At 32.7% G+C, this 14,779-nt stretch overlaps 1 protein-coding gene across 1 annotated transcript in view; it reads left to right on the top strand.

Annotated features, from left to right (window-relative positions):
- LOC109544996 (hemicentin-1) overlaps positions 1–12,158 on the top strand; it is a 114,143-nt gene extending 101,985 nt beyond the window's left edge. The window contains exons 13-16 of the mRNA XM_019915459.2: positions 1,996–2,226; positions 6,805–7,058; positions 8,820–8,992; positions 9,413–12,158. Of these exons, the coding sequence (XP_019771018.2) occupies positions 1,996–2,226; positions 6,805–7,058; positions 8,820–8,992; positions 9,413–9,512 (758 nt within the window). The 3' untranslated portion in view covers positions 9,513–12,158. The remainder of the gene's footprint in view (positions 1–1,995; positions 2,227–6,804; positions 7,059–8,819; positions 8,993–9,412) is intronic.
- Positions 12,159–14,779: the final 2,621 nt, after the last annotated feature.

Here is a 14,779-nt window from a genome sequence, read left to right as displayed (position 1 = left end):
CAAATTAGTTTTAAATGCATTATGGAAAAATGGTGGTGTGCTTTTATTACAACTACCTAAGGATGAGTATTAATATGATAAGTTCTATCTGGTTCGGGCGGATTCATGTTTTCAACAGTTTTTCGTTGTGTATTTCCCCTCAAAATGTTTGTCTTTTAAAATCATAACATTTTCTCAGGTCTTCTATTACAGATTGATAAAGAGTGATTATTTATCCAAAGGTAATCAAAAGCTACAACTTAGTTAAGAGAAGAAAAAATTCCGATTGATAAAGAAGTTAGTTTAGAAAAGTTAAAAGAAACGTTACGATAGCAAATCTGCAGTCATTCTCAAAAACTACCTAAAAATCGTCTATTATTACAAGTGAGTTATAAATCGGTCTGTATTTTCGTTATGAACTTTGACTTATAACTTCCTTTTTCAGAAAAACAGCTGAAAAATTGTTTAAGAAATTTATATTATAGCAGAAGAAAATTAATTTTCGAGATAGAAAATATGTAAGTGCATACATTTAGGATCATGTCAGCTGATTGAAAATATTCATGATTTTTGACGAAAACTGTTCAATGTGATTCCCAGTTATACTTGCCCTCATCAGTGTGTCAACAAAGAAAATTTGAAAAAGCGAAACAAACCGCACAAGAGAATAACTCACTTTTTTCACGGACTTTTCGCTAAACAGACACCATCAACTTTGATTAGTACGGGATAAATGTAAATTTTCCTTAAATGAAAGCATTAGCCCGGCAGTGGAATGAGACTTAAATAGGAGAAAATCCAAGTTACAAGATCGAAGGAAATCCCCGAAAATCCTTCTTCAAGCCGGAAATTTTTAAAGTCCGTCAAAATCGTTTGAATCCTTCGCAAATCCTTTACACAACACACCATAAAAGTTATCCCGGTTACTTCCGGATAAAACATTTAGCCATGCGGAAAATATTATTTGATTCATTACAAATAATACAAAATGACTTTTAAAACAAAGCTTTACAAAATTAGCATTTGCAGGATACGTGGCTATTTGCATGTTGGAAAAAATCTATTTCTCAGCAAAAAGCGAAGGCTTGACATAAAAGATTTAGGGTTTTTTGCGGGTCACTTTCAACCAAATGCAGCAACCTATAAAATAATTATTAAGATTTATGACGACATAAAAGAAAAAATTGGACTCTGGCTAAAGTATGGAAGCGGTGTTTTATTAAGGCTGGCGTAAACATTTTTAAGGTCGTCCGTCGCTGCCCCGTATAGGGAACAATTTTAGTTGTTTGCTGACAAAGCATTAAAAACTGACACTCAACGTTCCGTTCCAATTTCGCATACGTTTCGCCACATTCATTATCCACTGATTTATTTTTCTCATTCGGAACCCATTCATGCTCATAATTAAATATTGTGAGTGTAAAATCGATTATTCATTCAATTCAAGTTCACCTTTAAGTACTTTTACTGCAACCATGTGGAATTCGAATTAAGGCATAGAATGTGAAGCAATTGATAGATGGCCGGAAAAACTAATGCAAAAAACACCTATTAATGGTAGTTTTGGAAAGAGACTTCATTGTGTTTTTACGAACATTTCCTTTCACTTTCACTCATCGTTTCAAGCAATCAAAATCTGAATCGTACCAACTTTGTTACATAGTGTTAAGGAATACAACCCGCTTGAAACTGCCATAAAAGCAATAATTAATGAAAGAAAGTTGAAACTGCCGGATTTTAGACAAAACGCTAAGAATTGCTTTCCAAAAGATTCGAAGATATTTCTGCACGAAATAGTTTGACTGCCAACTGCCAGTTAACTCTATAAGCTAATCATCCACGTACTTAAATTGTAGAGTATTGGAAAAAACGAAATAACCTGTACAAATTCTGAATATTCTATTCAAGCAGTTACATCCTTTAATGTTTTCATGAATACGAAATCCGCAGCGGTTCGAACAATTTCGCAATTCCACTTATGTGAAATATGTTTTAATAATTTGCTTTCTGTTCCAGACTCACAGCGGTCCCCATTCCGGTTCACCCCGTTAATGAGTGTCATAATCGGCGTTGTTTCAGCTCTCCTCATAGTCCTTTTAGTTGTAATTTTGGTCCTTAGACTGCAGTGCACCCAGGAGGGCGAACATCGCAGGAAACAACAGCAAAGGCATAAAAATGCGGTGGTAACTGGAGGCAGCTTGGAGCATCGAGGAAGCGGCAGCGGGGCCACCCTTAGCGATAAAGGAGGTAAGCGAAACAGGATCTAGTTTCATCTAAACCTGTTTTTAGGGTCATAGTTATTTTTTTTAACGAGACTTTACTTGGGTCATATTTGCATCATTCTGTGCGCAGTCAATGTTCAAAGGAATGAGTAGGCACATTCAAAGCAAAAATTTATATGTATAGCTAAGATTTGTCTTTGTTTGTCACTATATTTGAATCTATCCTTTGTTATATAAACTATTAGCCAGAGAAATATTACAAAACTTCTACATAAACAATAACTTATAATAAAGGATATTTATTATATATAATAAAAGTAATATTGGGTGCTAAGAAGTATCAAGTTTCTTTTTGCTTCAATCAGGCTTTGCAAATAAAAGTTATTATTGATTCCAAAAGTGCGATCGGCGTCTTAAGAAGCGTTCATTTGGGGATTTACGTTCCACACCTAAACACATTTGCAAAATATTTTTCTCAATATTGTTTATTCGGTAGGATCAATATTTTAGCAGCTGGTTTAATTATTTATGGGACGCTGCTAAAATATGTATGTAGTCGCCGAAGTTAGGAATTCTTTTTGGCGTGTTTTCTTTGATGCAGTGGAGTATTTTTCAAGAAAAGGCAGGGTTGATTTGAGAATCTAAATATCTCGGTCATGTTTGTGCATTTTGTTATCCGATAATGAACCAAATTAAAGATTGATTTTTAATAAGAATTTCAATTAATTTACCTAAACAAATGTTGACCACTAATACGCAACTTCCTAGCTTCAGCTGTTGCGACAATTTTGTGAATGTTTCAACAACTTCGCACGCAAACAAGTCAAAGTTAAAAAAATGTATAGTACCTGGAAGGCTTTTCTCGAACAAGCTGAATGGCTCTCGACATAGAACTTATCTAAGCATGTTAAAGTTAATGAAAATGTGTTGATTATACCAAAGCCTTTCGTTCTTTTCATCTCATTTCTATCCTCATTCCATTCTCAGCAGTTCTTTCGCCACATGAAATTACCGTACAAGTAAGATAGCATTAAAACAGCACTCGACAAAGCTAAGTAGATTCGCTATCACTGGAGCCGCAAGATATGGTACGTTATCGGGGTTTTAGTTGAGAGAAATGATCAGAAATGGGGCCCCATGCCAAATACTCAATGTCGGAATCGAATAATTCCGCAAGCTTATTAACATAACGACCTTCTTCATGCTGTAGTTTGCTCCCAAAGTACCTTAAGAAGTATGTAAATTTTGAGTTTGGTTTAATTTGGTTTTGAAAATATCTGTCGATTTCCATCGTGTTTAATTTCTGAGCTTGTGTTAGATTAGCATTCACCTGCATACATAGATGAGGATTACTTTCAATAGGTTTTCATTTTGCTCGACAGCTCCTAGTTTTTCTATTCTCTGCATAGCAAGCAATTTTTCGCCATTAAGCTACAGAAGAGCTAAATTTACATTTAAATACATTATAATGTTCTGCATTTCGTTGAACTAAATTTATTTAAAAATAATAATAAAATTAATTTAAGTGATAACGATTATGCTTCTACAGCAATAAACTCGACAATTTTGTTATTGCTCATTTTTTAAAATAAGTTTAGTAAAATTTAAAAAAGTATGCTATTTTATATCGTTATTTTAGTTATATCGGGTAGTTAGACCCAGAAAAATTTTACCTACAGTTCACTGCAAATAATTATTAATATTTACTCTTGGAAATACTTTTTGAAGCGGTAAATAAAGCAGATTTTCTTACGTGAAGTTCTTATAACACTTTCAACATTGCCCCATAAGCATCTTTTAATTGAAAAGACCAGCTGCGCCCCTAGATAATTTAGATAAATTACACCACCGTAAGTTTCGAGGCCCAGAAAACTTATTAATCAAGGCCGATTTTCCGCAGTTCTCTCACCTCTAAAGCTCCCGCATACTATTTGTTGCACGAACCAAAATTGTTTGTTCGAGCTATTTACTTTCGTTGCTGTCTGCTTCTTGGCTTGTACAAGGACCATTTCAAGTTACTTTTAAATATATTGTAAATGTGATGCTGAATGCTAAATTTGGCATTATTTAATTGCGTCAGTGAGAAGAAATTACATGCTGACGGTAGATGAAAGTGAAAAAAGAGCAGGGATACTTATATGAAACAGCAGAAACATGAAAGTGTTGTCCTTAGAGTTGGGATGGGTATTTTTCACTTATTTAATGAGTAAAGCGTGATTTTTTGCTGATTTTGCAAAATCCATACAACGTTTGCTACATTGAGGCTTTCTAACGTTTTCTTTCGCACCACGTTTCATCGTGTTTACTGCAAGGTTATAAACGATATTAGAAAGATAAAATATATTGTGTTTTTATCAATGGAGGAATCCAGTCAATTCTCACAGCTTTTCGAACAGCTTGTCTCGTTGTAAGCAAAAAACGGTACGGTGCAGTTTGTTTTAATTTCAATCCACAACACTTTTTTGGATAATCGCAATTTAATTTTTCAAATCTCACAGATTATTTTTTTTATTTCAAGATTTCAGTCAGTTTTTAGAGGGCTTTAAAAGTATGTCCCTGTCTTATCTTAGATACTTGACATTCCAATGTTGAAAACGCAAGATTTTTAAAGCAGAGAGATGTGGAAGAATATGGGATTCCCACAAGTATTTTCTTTATTAAATTTGACAAAGTGCCCTACATTAAATAATTATGTTTCTCTAATAATTTTTCTAGATCATTCCAAATTTTTTAATTGATGTTCCTATAGTTTCATTAAATGTACTTTCATGCAATAATACCTCTAAGCTATAAATTATTTTGCATCCCACAGCTTTGCTGTGAAATTTGATTAGTCAACATTAGTATTTGAAACACATCTTTGAAAAGGTCAGTTTGGTTAAGTAAATTTGGAAGGAAGGAAGGAAGTATAAGAAACGACTGAAAAAATAAATCACTCAATCACACAATAATAGTAAAATAAAATATTCATAGCGACCAAAAGACAATAATAATAAAATTAGTTTTATTAAGGAATTTTTAATTTAAAGCGTCGAAAAAGAAGAACTGTAGGTCATTTTATTTCACTGATTTTTGCGTTAATTAATCTTCTGATCTGAGAAAATTAGTGTTGCAAAGTAAGAATCTATGGAATAAAAGTTTTAAGGCTGAGCGAGAACGATTATTTTGGTTTCGTGTTTTCGGCTAAAAAAAGCGTAATTCTGAAATTAACTTATTTTCACCTTTAAAAAACGCTCCCCTTTAAGATATGCATTTGGTACCATTATTACGAAGCTTAGATGATTTAGTATAATTTTAACCTTAGATGCATTCACATGCTTTATATCCAGATCAATTTATTCGCTTTTTGTAAGCCTTAGCTTCTTTGTATAAAAATCCAGTGGCTTTAGTCGGTTTGAATAGAATCGTCGGAAAGTGCAATTTGCAAAATGCAGGTGATTGCAAAAGTGCAAAATCCTAGCTAATACACTCTAATCACATCGCATCTTTATCAGATTGGGAATTAGGTAGTTAAATTTTGAACAGAAACCGCAGTTCGATTTAATTTCAAAATTTCAAGATTTAAAATCAAAATTTATTTGGTTAGCGGCGAAGCGACGACTGACACGCCACAGGAGCAAAATTAAATAATAAGCATGTACATACTTTTAAACTTAATAAATGCTAGACGGTGTTTGATTTCTTAATTCAATAATGAGTAACAAATGAGCAAAAACTCATAAGAATAGTATCAGGCAGGTATTAGTTGGCTAGAAAACGGATATTGGCAAAAAGAGTATTCTTGCAAGGAGGAAAGCAATATTTGTTTTGATCTGGACATATTTTCGCTTCTAAACCACGGAAACTTATTATTGTTACAAAATGTCCTATCAAGCAATTTTATTAAAACTTGTAATGCATTACACGCTGTAAATAAAACTACTTATATTTGTCTTCCAAAGACGCTTAGGTTTACTTAAATTCATCAATCTTTTCAAAGTTGGTTAGTGACACAAAAAGATTACAGAATTATCCAAGCAATTAATTTTCGAATCATCGAACAGCCGTAAAATACGAAACTCGAAAAATATTGTGAAGATTAGTCAAACTGCCGGCATATGCATGTACAGAAAATGGGAGACGAGCGTTCTCAAATATGAAACTTTACCTTGAATATGCATGCATACCCTGCAACAAGTATGGCACAGAGTCGAGGGATAAACTTTAAAGTTTGGTGTGTGCAACAATACCGGCGAAACAATTAGTTTGTAGTAAGGGTAATTTCGCCGGGCACACTAAGTGGGACCTCTTGTCGATAATAACTGGTCCGTATAAAGAAAATACCACTTGAGGGACCAGCTGGATTGCGGCTGGCAATGCTTGCAGTAGTTGCAGATTTACAACTTCACTTGGACGTATCTAAGTTTACACAATAACCTGCCATTTCAGTGCAAACTGAAGTTGTCCACTTCACTAAATTACACTTTAATGTATTCAACGAACTGAAGTCTTAATAAGTGCGTTTTCCAACTGAAAATTGCAATTACTTTATAGAGTAATATTAAATAAAATAATATTTGCTACAGCAACTATTAACACAATTTTTTTTCATGCGAAATATCAGGTGGAAGCCCCATATCTAAACATGAATCAAGTGGCGGTGAAGGGGATAGTGATGAGAAGAACCCTGATATTATCCCTCAACCAGTAGATATAGACGATTGTTCGGATTATTCCAGAAAAAAGCAACACGTTTCCACTATTGAAACATCTCCCAGCAGAAGCCTACTGCGTCAAGCTGGAAACTCTGGATATATGGGATATTGTACGTTACGCAATGGGATGCCATTGCACGAGCTAAATGCACAATCAAAACTGGTAAGTCACAGTTTAACCCAATATCGAAAAGCTAAATTGCTTATGTGCTTGAAACTGTACGGATAAAACCTACAATTTTAACCAAACAAAACATCTATGCTGGAATATTTGAACGCCCGAATTCATCCGTTTTTTGCGCATTTTTACCGTATTTCATCCGTAATCCCCCGGCCTTGCAAGCTATCAAATAAAGGGGGTTTGTATGTATTTTACCATTGCTTGCTTTGTTGATTTCCAAAGAAAAGCAAAACTGATATAACAGGAGTTAGCAGCAGACCTGCACTATAGATGTTATATTGTTTTATTAGAAGGTTTCCTTGAAAACTTCTGTGAATCGACTAAACTTTCTCGAGGAAACTTTCCAATCGGTCAGTCTATGCTCTATTTAGTTCAGTTTCCAAAGATCTCTATCGGCGAACACATATCTTCCAGGAAATTCGTTTCTATCACAGAAAAATTATTCGCTGGATATATTTATCTTGCATTATTTCGATTTTGATTGATAAGTTCCAAAGACGTGCCCCAAATTTAGCGAACTAGGAAATCAGCTTTATAGTCAAATCTGTTCGGATGTAGAGCAAACTAGCTACTGAACATGAGCTAGATAAAATTCAATTTTACCTTAACGTTAGGCCAATATTCGTTTCGCTGTTCAATGCTCGATGACATTCAAACCGCGATTTGAATAATATTGGTGTAATCCACGAGTTTCTTTTAAAATACAATTCAAACTTAGTTTACTTAAAAGAAAGTGTTATTTATTGATTAGAAACCACCTACAATATACCCTGAATGCGACAAAGTAAAGATGAGTTGAAAATGTTTCTAGTTTCACACGTGTGTGCTCTTGTTGCTCCAATAATTTCATTGTTAGCTCAATCCGTATTAAATGAAAGCATTGTGGAGAGAGAAGTAACAATTGCAACGTGTGCAGTTAATGTAATCAATAAATTACTTCGCCACGAAAGAACTAGTAGATGGTTCTGAAAGACCAAAATACAGAAAAACAAAATGGTTTATACTGTTTTACACTCTAAGTCATACAAGACACCTACAAAGTTTCTCAATAGAAAAATTGATTTGGCTTAAATATCTCCAAATCGCAAATAATTGGCTTCAAAAAGTTATCCAACATTGAACTGGGATATTTAATGCGAATGAATGTTTCAATCGACCTCCCACATAAGAAACATTTTATTTCTGTTCTCTTATGAACAAAATATGTACTAAACTATGTTAAAAAAATCTTTTTTTAAACTGCTTGTTGAGTATTTTGCCTCAAAAGTGTTTGTCTTTAAAAAAGCCAGAATTTCCTTACGTCTTTTATTACAGATTGATAACTAATTCTCTTACTTTGCAATAAGAAATAGTAATAGTAAATAAATAATAATAAGAAATAATAATAATAAACAATAATAAGAGCACTATTTATCAATCTGTAATAAAAGACGTGAGGAAATTTTGTCTTTTTAAACACAAAAATTTTTGAGGCGAAATATCCAAATTTGTAAAAAAAGTAATCCGCCTCAATAATATAGAACTTATCTAAAAGATTTTGCTTAGAGCCTGAAGTACCTGCATGTAGGTACTCTTGTTTCCTGGGAATGTAGTATTCCTCGATGGGATCGCAAAAATATAAGTTCCTTTCATGAGACTTGTAATTCAGCTAGTTGGAAAATCGGGGATATGGAATAGTGGAACTGGAAAAATGTATTTGAATGAAAATAAATGAATAGTAGAAATAAAGTAAAAAACTTTTAGATCCCTGGACCAGCACAAATGATTCCAGCATACACAGCGTCGTGTACTTTGCCTCGACAGCCTCCACAACAGTGGCAGTACGGCCCTATAAGTCATTTGCCACCGGGTATGTACCCTGTTCAGTACCGAGGCGTACCAGTAGCCCAACAAAGACTGAGATCTACTCAAACAAGGTAAGACAAATTGTTTTTGGAAGGTAAACGTGCTTTTATAGTTGAGTAATTAACCATTTTGCGCAGAAGCATCCGTAACAGATTACAAGTTTATATGTCGCAAAAATTCCGAATAAATCCACCTTACAGGGTATACAATCATATCCATGATGACGATAACAGGACCACAAAGCTGTTATTTCACTTCCAACATTTTTTTGTATTACCTGCACTGTTTATTGAAATCGCACTTTTTCACTTCGAAGTACTTCTGCACTTGCTCAGCACATATAATCAAGCTTCTTTGGTTGCTTTGCTTGAAATTGCTTAAACGCGAATTTAGATTTATAGTTTTCAATTAAATATGCTTGTTTGATGTGTATTAATACGATAAATAAAAAATGTAAATACAAACAAGTCAACTTCATTAAATTATTACAGAGACCCACCTATACCCCTTCAGCCTTTACCGGCAGCGCCTGAAGAAGAAACATCTCCAGAAACTCCACTTATGGCGAACAAACGCGAAAGTACCGTTTGACAAATGACTGAATTATAAACAGAGTGGGATGCTGATTTAGTGTAGCTGAGAAACTAAGAAAACTTTATAAAAGTGACATACGAAATCTAGTGACTTCTCGCAATTTTGTATCATTTTATATCAGTATTAAAAGTGACAGACATAATGCAACCAACTCGCTCTTCGCTACTTTTACGACACTTATCTAAGACTTTCATCTGATTTAGCTAGATTTTATACTAAGGCATGTGTTAAAGACCTGATTTTCGTTCTTAGTAAGTAAGTATGGTTATTAATATATTTGCGTTATTGTTTTTATAGCTTTCAAAATATATCGAAAGGAAGGCTGGAATTTTTACCCAAAAGTAAATCAATTTAACCCAATTTATTCAAATCGACGTACCTTCATTGTATTCATGTAAAGCGCAATGCAATAAAAAACTGTTTTTTTTTTCATTTGTCTGAAAGATTGACAATATTGTTGAGAAATGCTAACAGGAAAAATGCCTTTACTTCACTACTGATTATTTAGAAGCGTTGTTGTCTCATGAAAAATATTTCTAATAATAAATATTGGGCAAAAGGACTTTACTAAAATTGATTAAAATATCCTCCATTTCGAATGACGTTTCATTGATTTTGGTAGTAATCTTATTATCCGCATAAATACAATTTTTTTTTCGGAACAAATATTCTCTATAAGGCAAAAACGTTTCAATATAAAGCATGCGGCGAGTAAAACTGTTTTAAATTTGTTGCGTGTTCCATAGCTATTGAACATTTTCAAAAACGCAACAAACGAGTTTTATTCGACAACAACGCACAATTTTGAAGAAAAGGAACGCTGGAAGTAACTTAATTTGTTTGAATCGATCTACTTTGGGTTGATGAATAAATTGGTAAAACCATGCCGCATCCAGACTCTACATAGTATTCAATCAATTTTATGCAGTCTGGTAGGCAAACTTGCTAATAAATAAATTGAGCGAAATCATATAGGACTAAATTTGACTGTGTTAATAATCGAAAAACAAATAGGATTTTTGGATAAACTGTCGGCGGCAATTACCTTCCGCTGACTACAACTAATTCATGACTGATTCATGCAAAACTATACATATACAAAATAGATTACAATCGAAGACAGGCAAATAGATTTTGACGCTGTTAACGGAAGCTGCGAGTTCCAGATCGACTTATTTACATCTGACCTGTTTCCTTCTAATACAGGAATTATCTATTTCTAACAGTAAATCATCGTTTCCCAGAACTGCTTAGGACAAGTCTTTCCACTCGAAATTAATGCTGATTATATTGTTTTATTGATCCACTGTTACGCGATTTTAGCTATTAATTACCTATTTCGAAAGACTTGTTAATTTTATGGAGGAATATTATAAGACGAACTCAATAAAAGCCCAATTTACTATTTCGACTGTAAAACAATACACATTTCTATCTTTATAATGGATAAATAACACAGTCACGAAATAATTTCATTGGGATTTTTAAAGGCCTTGCAAATTAAGTCATAATTTGTAAAACCTTTGATGAAAACTAGTCCAATAATGTATTAATGTAAGATCGCCCGTAAAAGCATGATAGTTCTAAGTTAAAAAACTCGAAATTCTTTTTAACTAGACTCTGAAACAAAAAACCTAAGCCAATCCTAAATTATCATCCAAATCAATCATTGTGTAACAATAATGTTTCACCACTAGTACTTTATCCACTTATCCGCTGTAGGGATTCAGAAAAAATATATTTTTGCTTGTTCACATTCTTTTAATTTTAAAGTTTGTCTACAAACGAGGTAAATTATCATCATCGTAAATGTCATAGTTCCAGAGGGAAAATATTTAAGATATAACAGGGTCTATCTATTTAATAAAAATATAACCACCTTTTAAGGACTGAAGAAAGTTATACAAAATAAACATACAACATTAAACTAAAATCTCGACAATTGACTTATTGACATTATTTGATAGATTAGACAAAATTGAGACTGTCCTTTAAAAATCGTAATAATTTTTTTAGTTTTAGGAGAATTCCAAATGGGTCGCTCATAATGTCTGTGCTATTTTCACATGGTAAATTTTTCTAAGATTTTAACATATCGGTGTGCGAGAGATTTTCTTAGCAAAATTAAAATATTTTTAATATCACCCGATTTTCATGTCTTTCGACAAATCGCGTTTCTCAAGCTAATTGAATTAGTTTAATTTGTTAAACTTTACCAATACGTTTTCGTAAAATATTTCCACGCTTTGTTATGAAATATTCGTTATCAACGCGCGATTCAAGTATGCGATTTTATGTACGTTAATCTGAATTTGTAGATAAACCAAATTAATTGTTAACTAAACAATTTAATTAGAGCAATTTGTGCATGTTGGAGAATAAGAAAAGCAAGTGGCAGTTGATTATTCATTAGAAACTTCATATAGTATATTAAAGGTTTGTAAATTGATACTGTAAATAAAATTTATAATTAGCTAGTTTATAATTAAAGTAAATGTGATAATTTAAAAAAAAATCATTAATTAATAAAAAATTCGGTATATTGTAATAATAAATCAGAAGACCGTATGACATATAATTTGTTCAAAATCACGCAGCATCTTGTTTTTACCTATAAGTAGTTCATCTTTACAGTTACCATTAGCGAATATAAGTACATGTATATACGCGTATATAGTTCGGGCGATTTAAAAATTTGCTGCAATTTACTAAATAAAATCAAATCCAATTAAATAATTGAAGAAAACGCACAGGCAACTGATAAAAATGAGATACCTATACAAATTCGTCGTAAGGGTTTTCAATTTTGTGAATAAACTGATCTGTAAATAATTGTAAATGTAAAAGTATTTTATGCCTTGTAAATATTATCCTCGAAAGTGTTTACATACCCAAGTATTTTTTTGTATCTAATTTATGTAAAAATGTATCACTGTTGTTTTATTAAAACTCTCAAAATATGTCAAAAATTTTAAATATAAATGTACAATTACCTACTTAAACTATGTTGTAGTGTTATTTGTAGATAGTAGTAGAACTCAAATTCCCACACATGAGTCAAATATTTCTCACGATAAAAAATAATCGCAAACTCGTCTTCGATTAACTAACGAACAAATAAAAGAAACTGTAAAGTTAATTCAAATTAAATAATTTGGCAATATAAATTAATCGTTCCAAAGAACAAAAGAAAATTGTTTTTTCAAATTCAAATTCAAATTTTTATAGAAAACACCTTTTCATAGAAAACAGCTCAAAAATAAATAGGAAAGCAATTATAAATGTTGGGACATCGTTTTAAAACGTAGAATGCATTAAAAGTGGTAAATTGATTAAAAACTACTTTAAATTACTGAAGAAAAATGAGTCAGAACAATATAAGATGTAATAAATTTAAAGAATACTTAGAATAAACTTGGTAGGATACCCTTTGTAAAATTTGTCCATCGTCAAATGCAGCTCTAATTGATCTGCAATTTTAATAAAAGATGTGTCTCAAAATTTGAAGCTGAAATGATGTGGAAATAGAAATGAAAAAATGATCACACATTTGCGGGAGGTTTTGTCACATTAGGGTTGACCACAAGGGCTTCTGCTCATCCGGGATAATGAAATGGGTTAATGATAACTTTTCTAATAGACAATTTAAGAAAATAAATATTTTGTATGATGTACGCATATCATGAATATAATGCTATTATTATAATTATATCATCAGATCCTTCACTACTGAAGGATTCATACGAATAAATAAATAACTGTTAATACGGGACCGATTTAGATCATTAAAAAATTCGTTCTAAATCGAGTGATTTGGCGTAAAAACCTAATGTTACCTATCAACGTTTTCTATGTGACTTCAATTTTCCAATTTTTTTGAGAAGGTAGCTTCTTGTTTTTAGACATTTTCTGCATAACTACTAACATCGGGCTGATTTGCAAATGCTGACATTTGCTGGAAAAGGGACGATTTTCTATAAAAACTGCATTTCGGAAAATTACAATCGATTAAAAACTTGCAAGTTATGATGAGTTGAAAGCCACTGAATTTTTACCTCAATTAGCTCATTTTAAAAATAGAACAAGATAGAGAGAATAGAACTCAGATGGTTGGCAAAGTCTGTTCTCAACATATTCACTGTCTATAAGAAAATCTGTAATTTGTATTTACAACAGTTTGGAGGGAAATGGACCCTGAATATTGAATATATAAAATGAATGAATATATAAAAACTCTCACACTTGCACATCCTTCCACTCTTTACCCTGTAACTAAGTCAGTTATCATTTTTTTTTCGGAAATTCCAAAACTCTTACACATTACATAGACTTAGCGTAAAAAGTTCTTTCAGGGCCAAAGTTCACCGTTTCCTTCACCGTTAATCTTTCAAAGATTCTGAAGTGCTGGTTGTTCTTTGTGGGAAACACGAAAAATTCGAAATATCTAAAACTCAATCCAGAATCCATGACACTCGTCGTTTCTTGTCAAATAAATATGGTATGCAGCAATATGATAAAATACAATTCAATAATATGGGACTGAAAGCTCTACGTCTATGAACCTGGCAACCAGGAGCAAAGTAATACCAAACTTACCGAAAGCTGCGTCGTGCCACCTGGAGTGAATGAAAGGCATTCTTTAGTATAACCAAAACTTTGTAGAACGTTTAACTATTCGAAATGAACAGAGAAAATAAAGATAAATATCAAAATGCCATCAACTTCAGCTGCTTCTTGAAAAACGAAATTATTTTTAAGCGAAAGGATTTATACGAGCAGATAGTAGTAGGATTCATTCTTACCAGCTTTCTGCAAGCTGGCGCCCCATCCTCTGTTTTGTAGCCCTTAATGCTTAAAAACTCACACTACATTTGGACACGCAACGCAAATGAACTCCGATTTAAAAACCTTGATGCAGCAGTAAGCAGAAAACGGATAATCAGCGCACTTGCTTTATTGGCCTCAAATCATCCTGTATAGGCCGTCTATGAACAAAGGACTACCGACGTATTTGTTCACTAACGACCTATTTTTATGAAACTTTGAGTCTTTTCAGCTGAATATGTTGTGTAGAGCCATAGTCAGATAGAGAATCTTGCTTTTCACACGAGCTCCCGATTTAGCACATGGCTCAATTTTTATAAAAAATCATAAGGTAAAATTTTCTGAAACAGCTAAATATGTCGTGCAAAAGTGATCTAAAGAGAAGATCCACATTGAATATGCACGCCTCATTAAGAACGGTGGAATCAATCGCTTTATTT

Source organism: Dendroctonus ponderosae, unplaced genomic scaffold, assembly GCF_020466585.1.
Source record: "Dendroctonus ponderosae isolate FM_Combo_2020 unplaced genomic scaffold, Dpon_F_20191213v2 Dpon_F_20191213_6, whole genome shotgun sequence".
Classification (NCBI taxonomy): Eukaryota; Metazoa; Arthropoda; class Insecta; order Coleoptera; family Curculionidae; genus Dendroctonus; species Dendroctonus ponderosae.
Note: the sequence above shows the minus strand (reverse complement) of the source record. Positions and strands in the feature narration are given on the sequence as shown.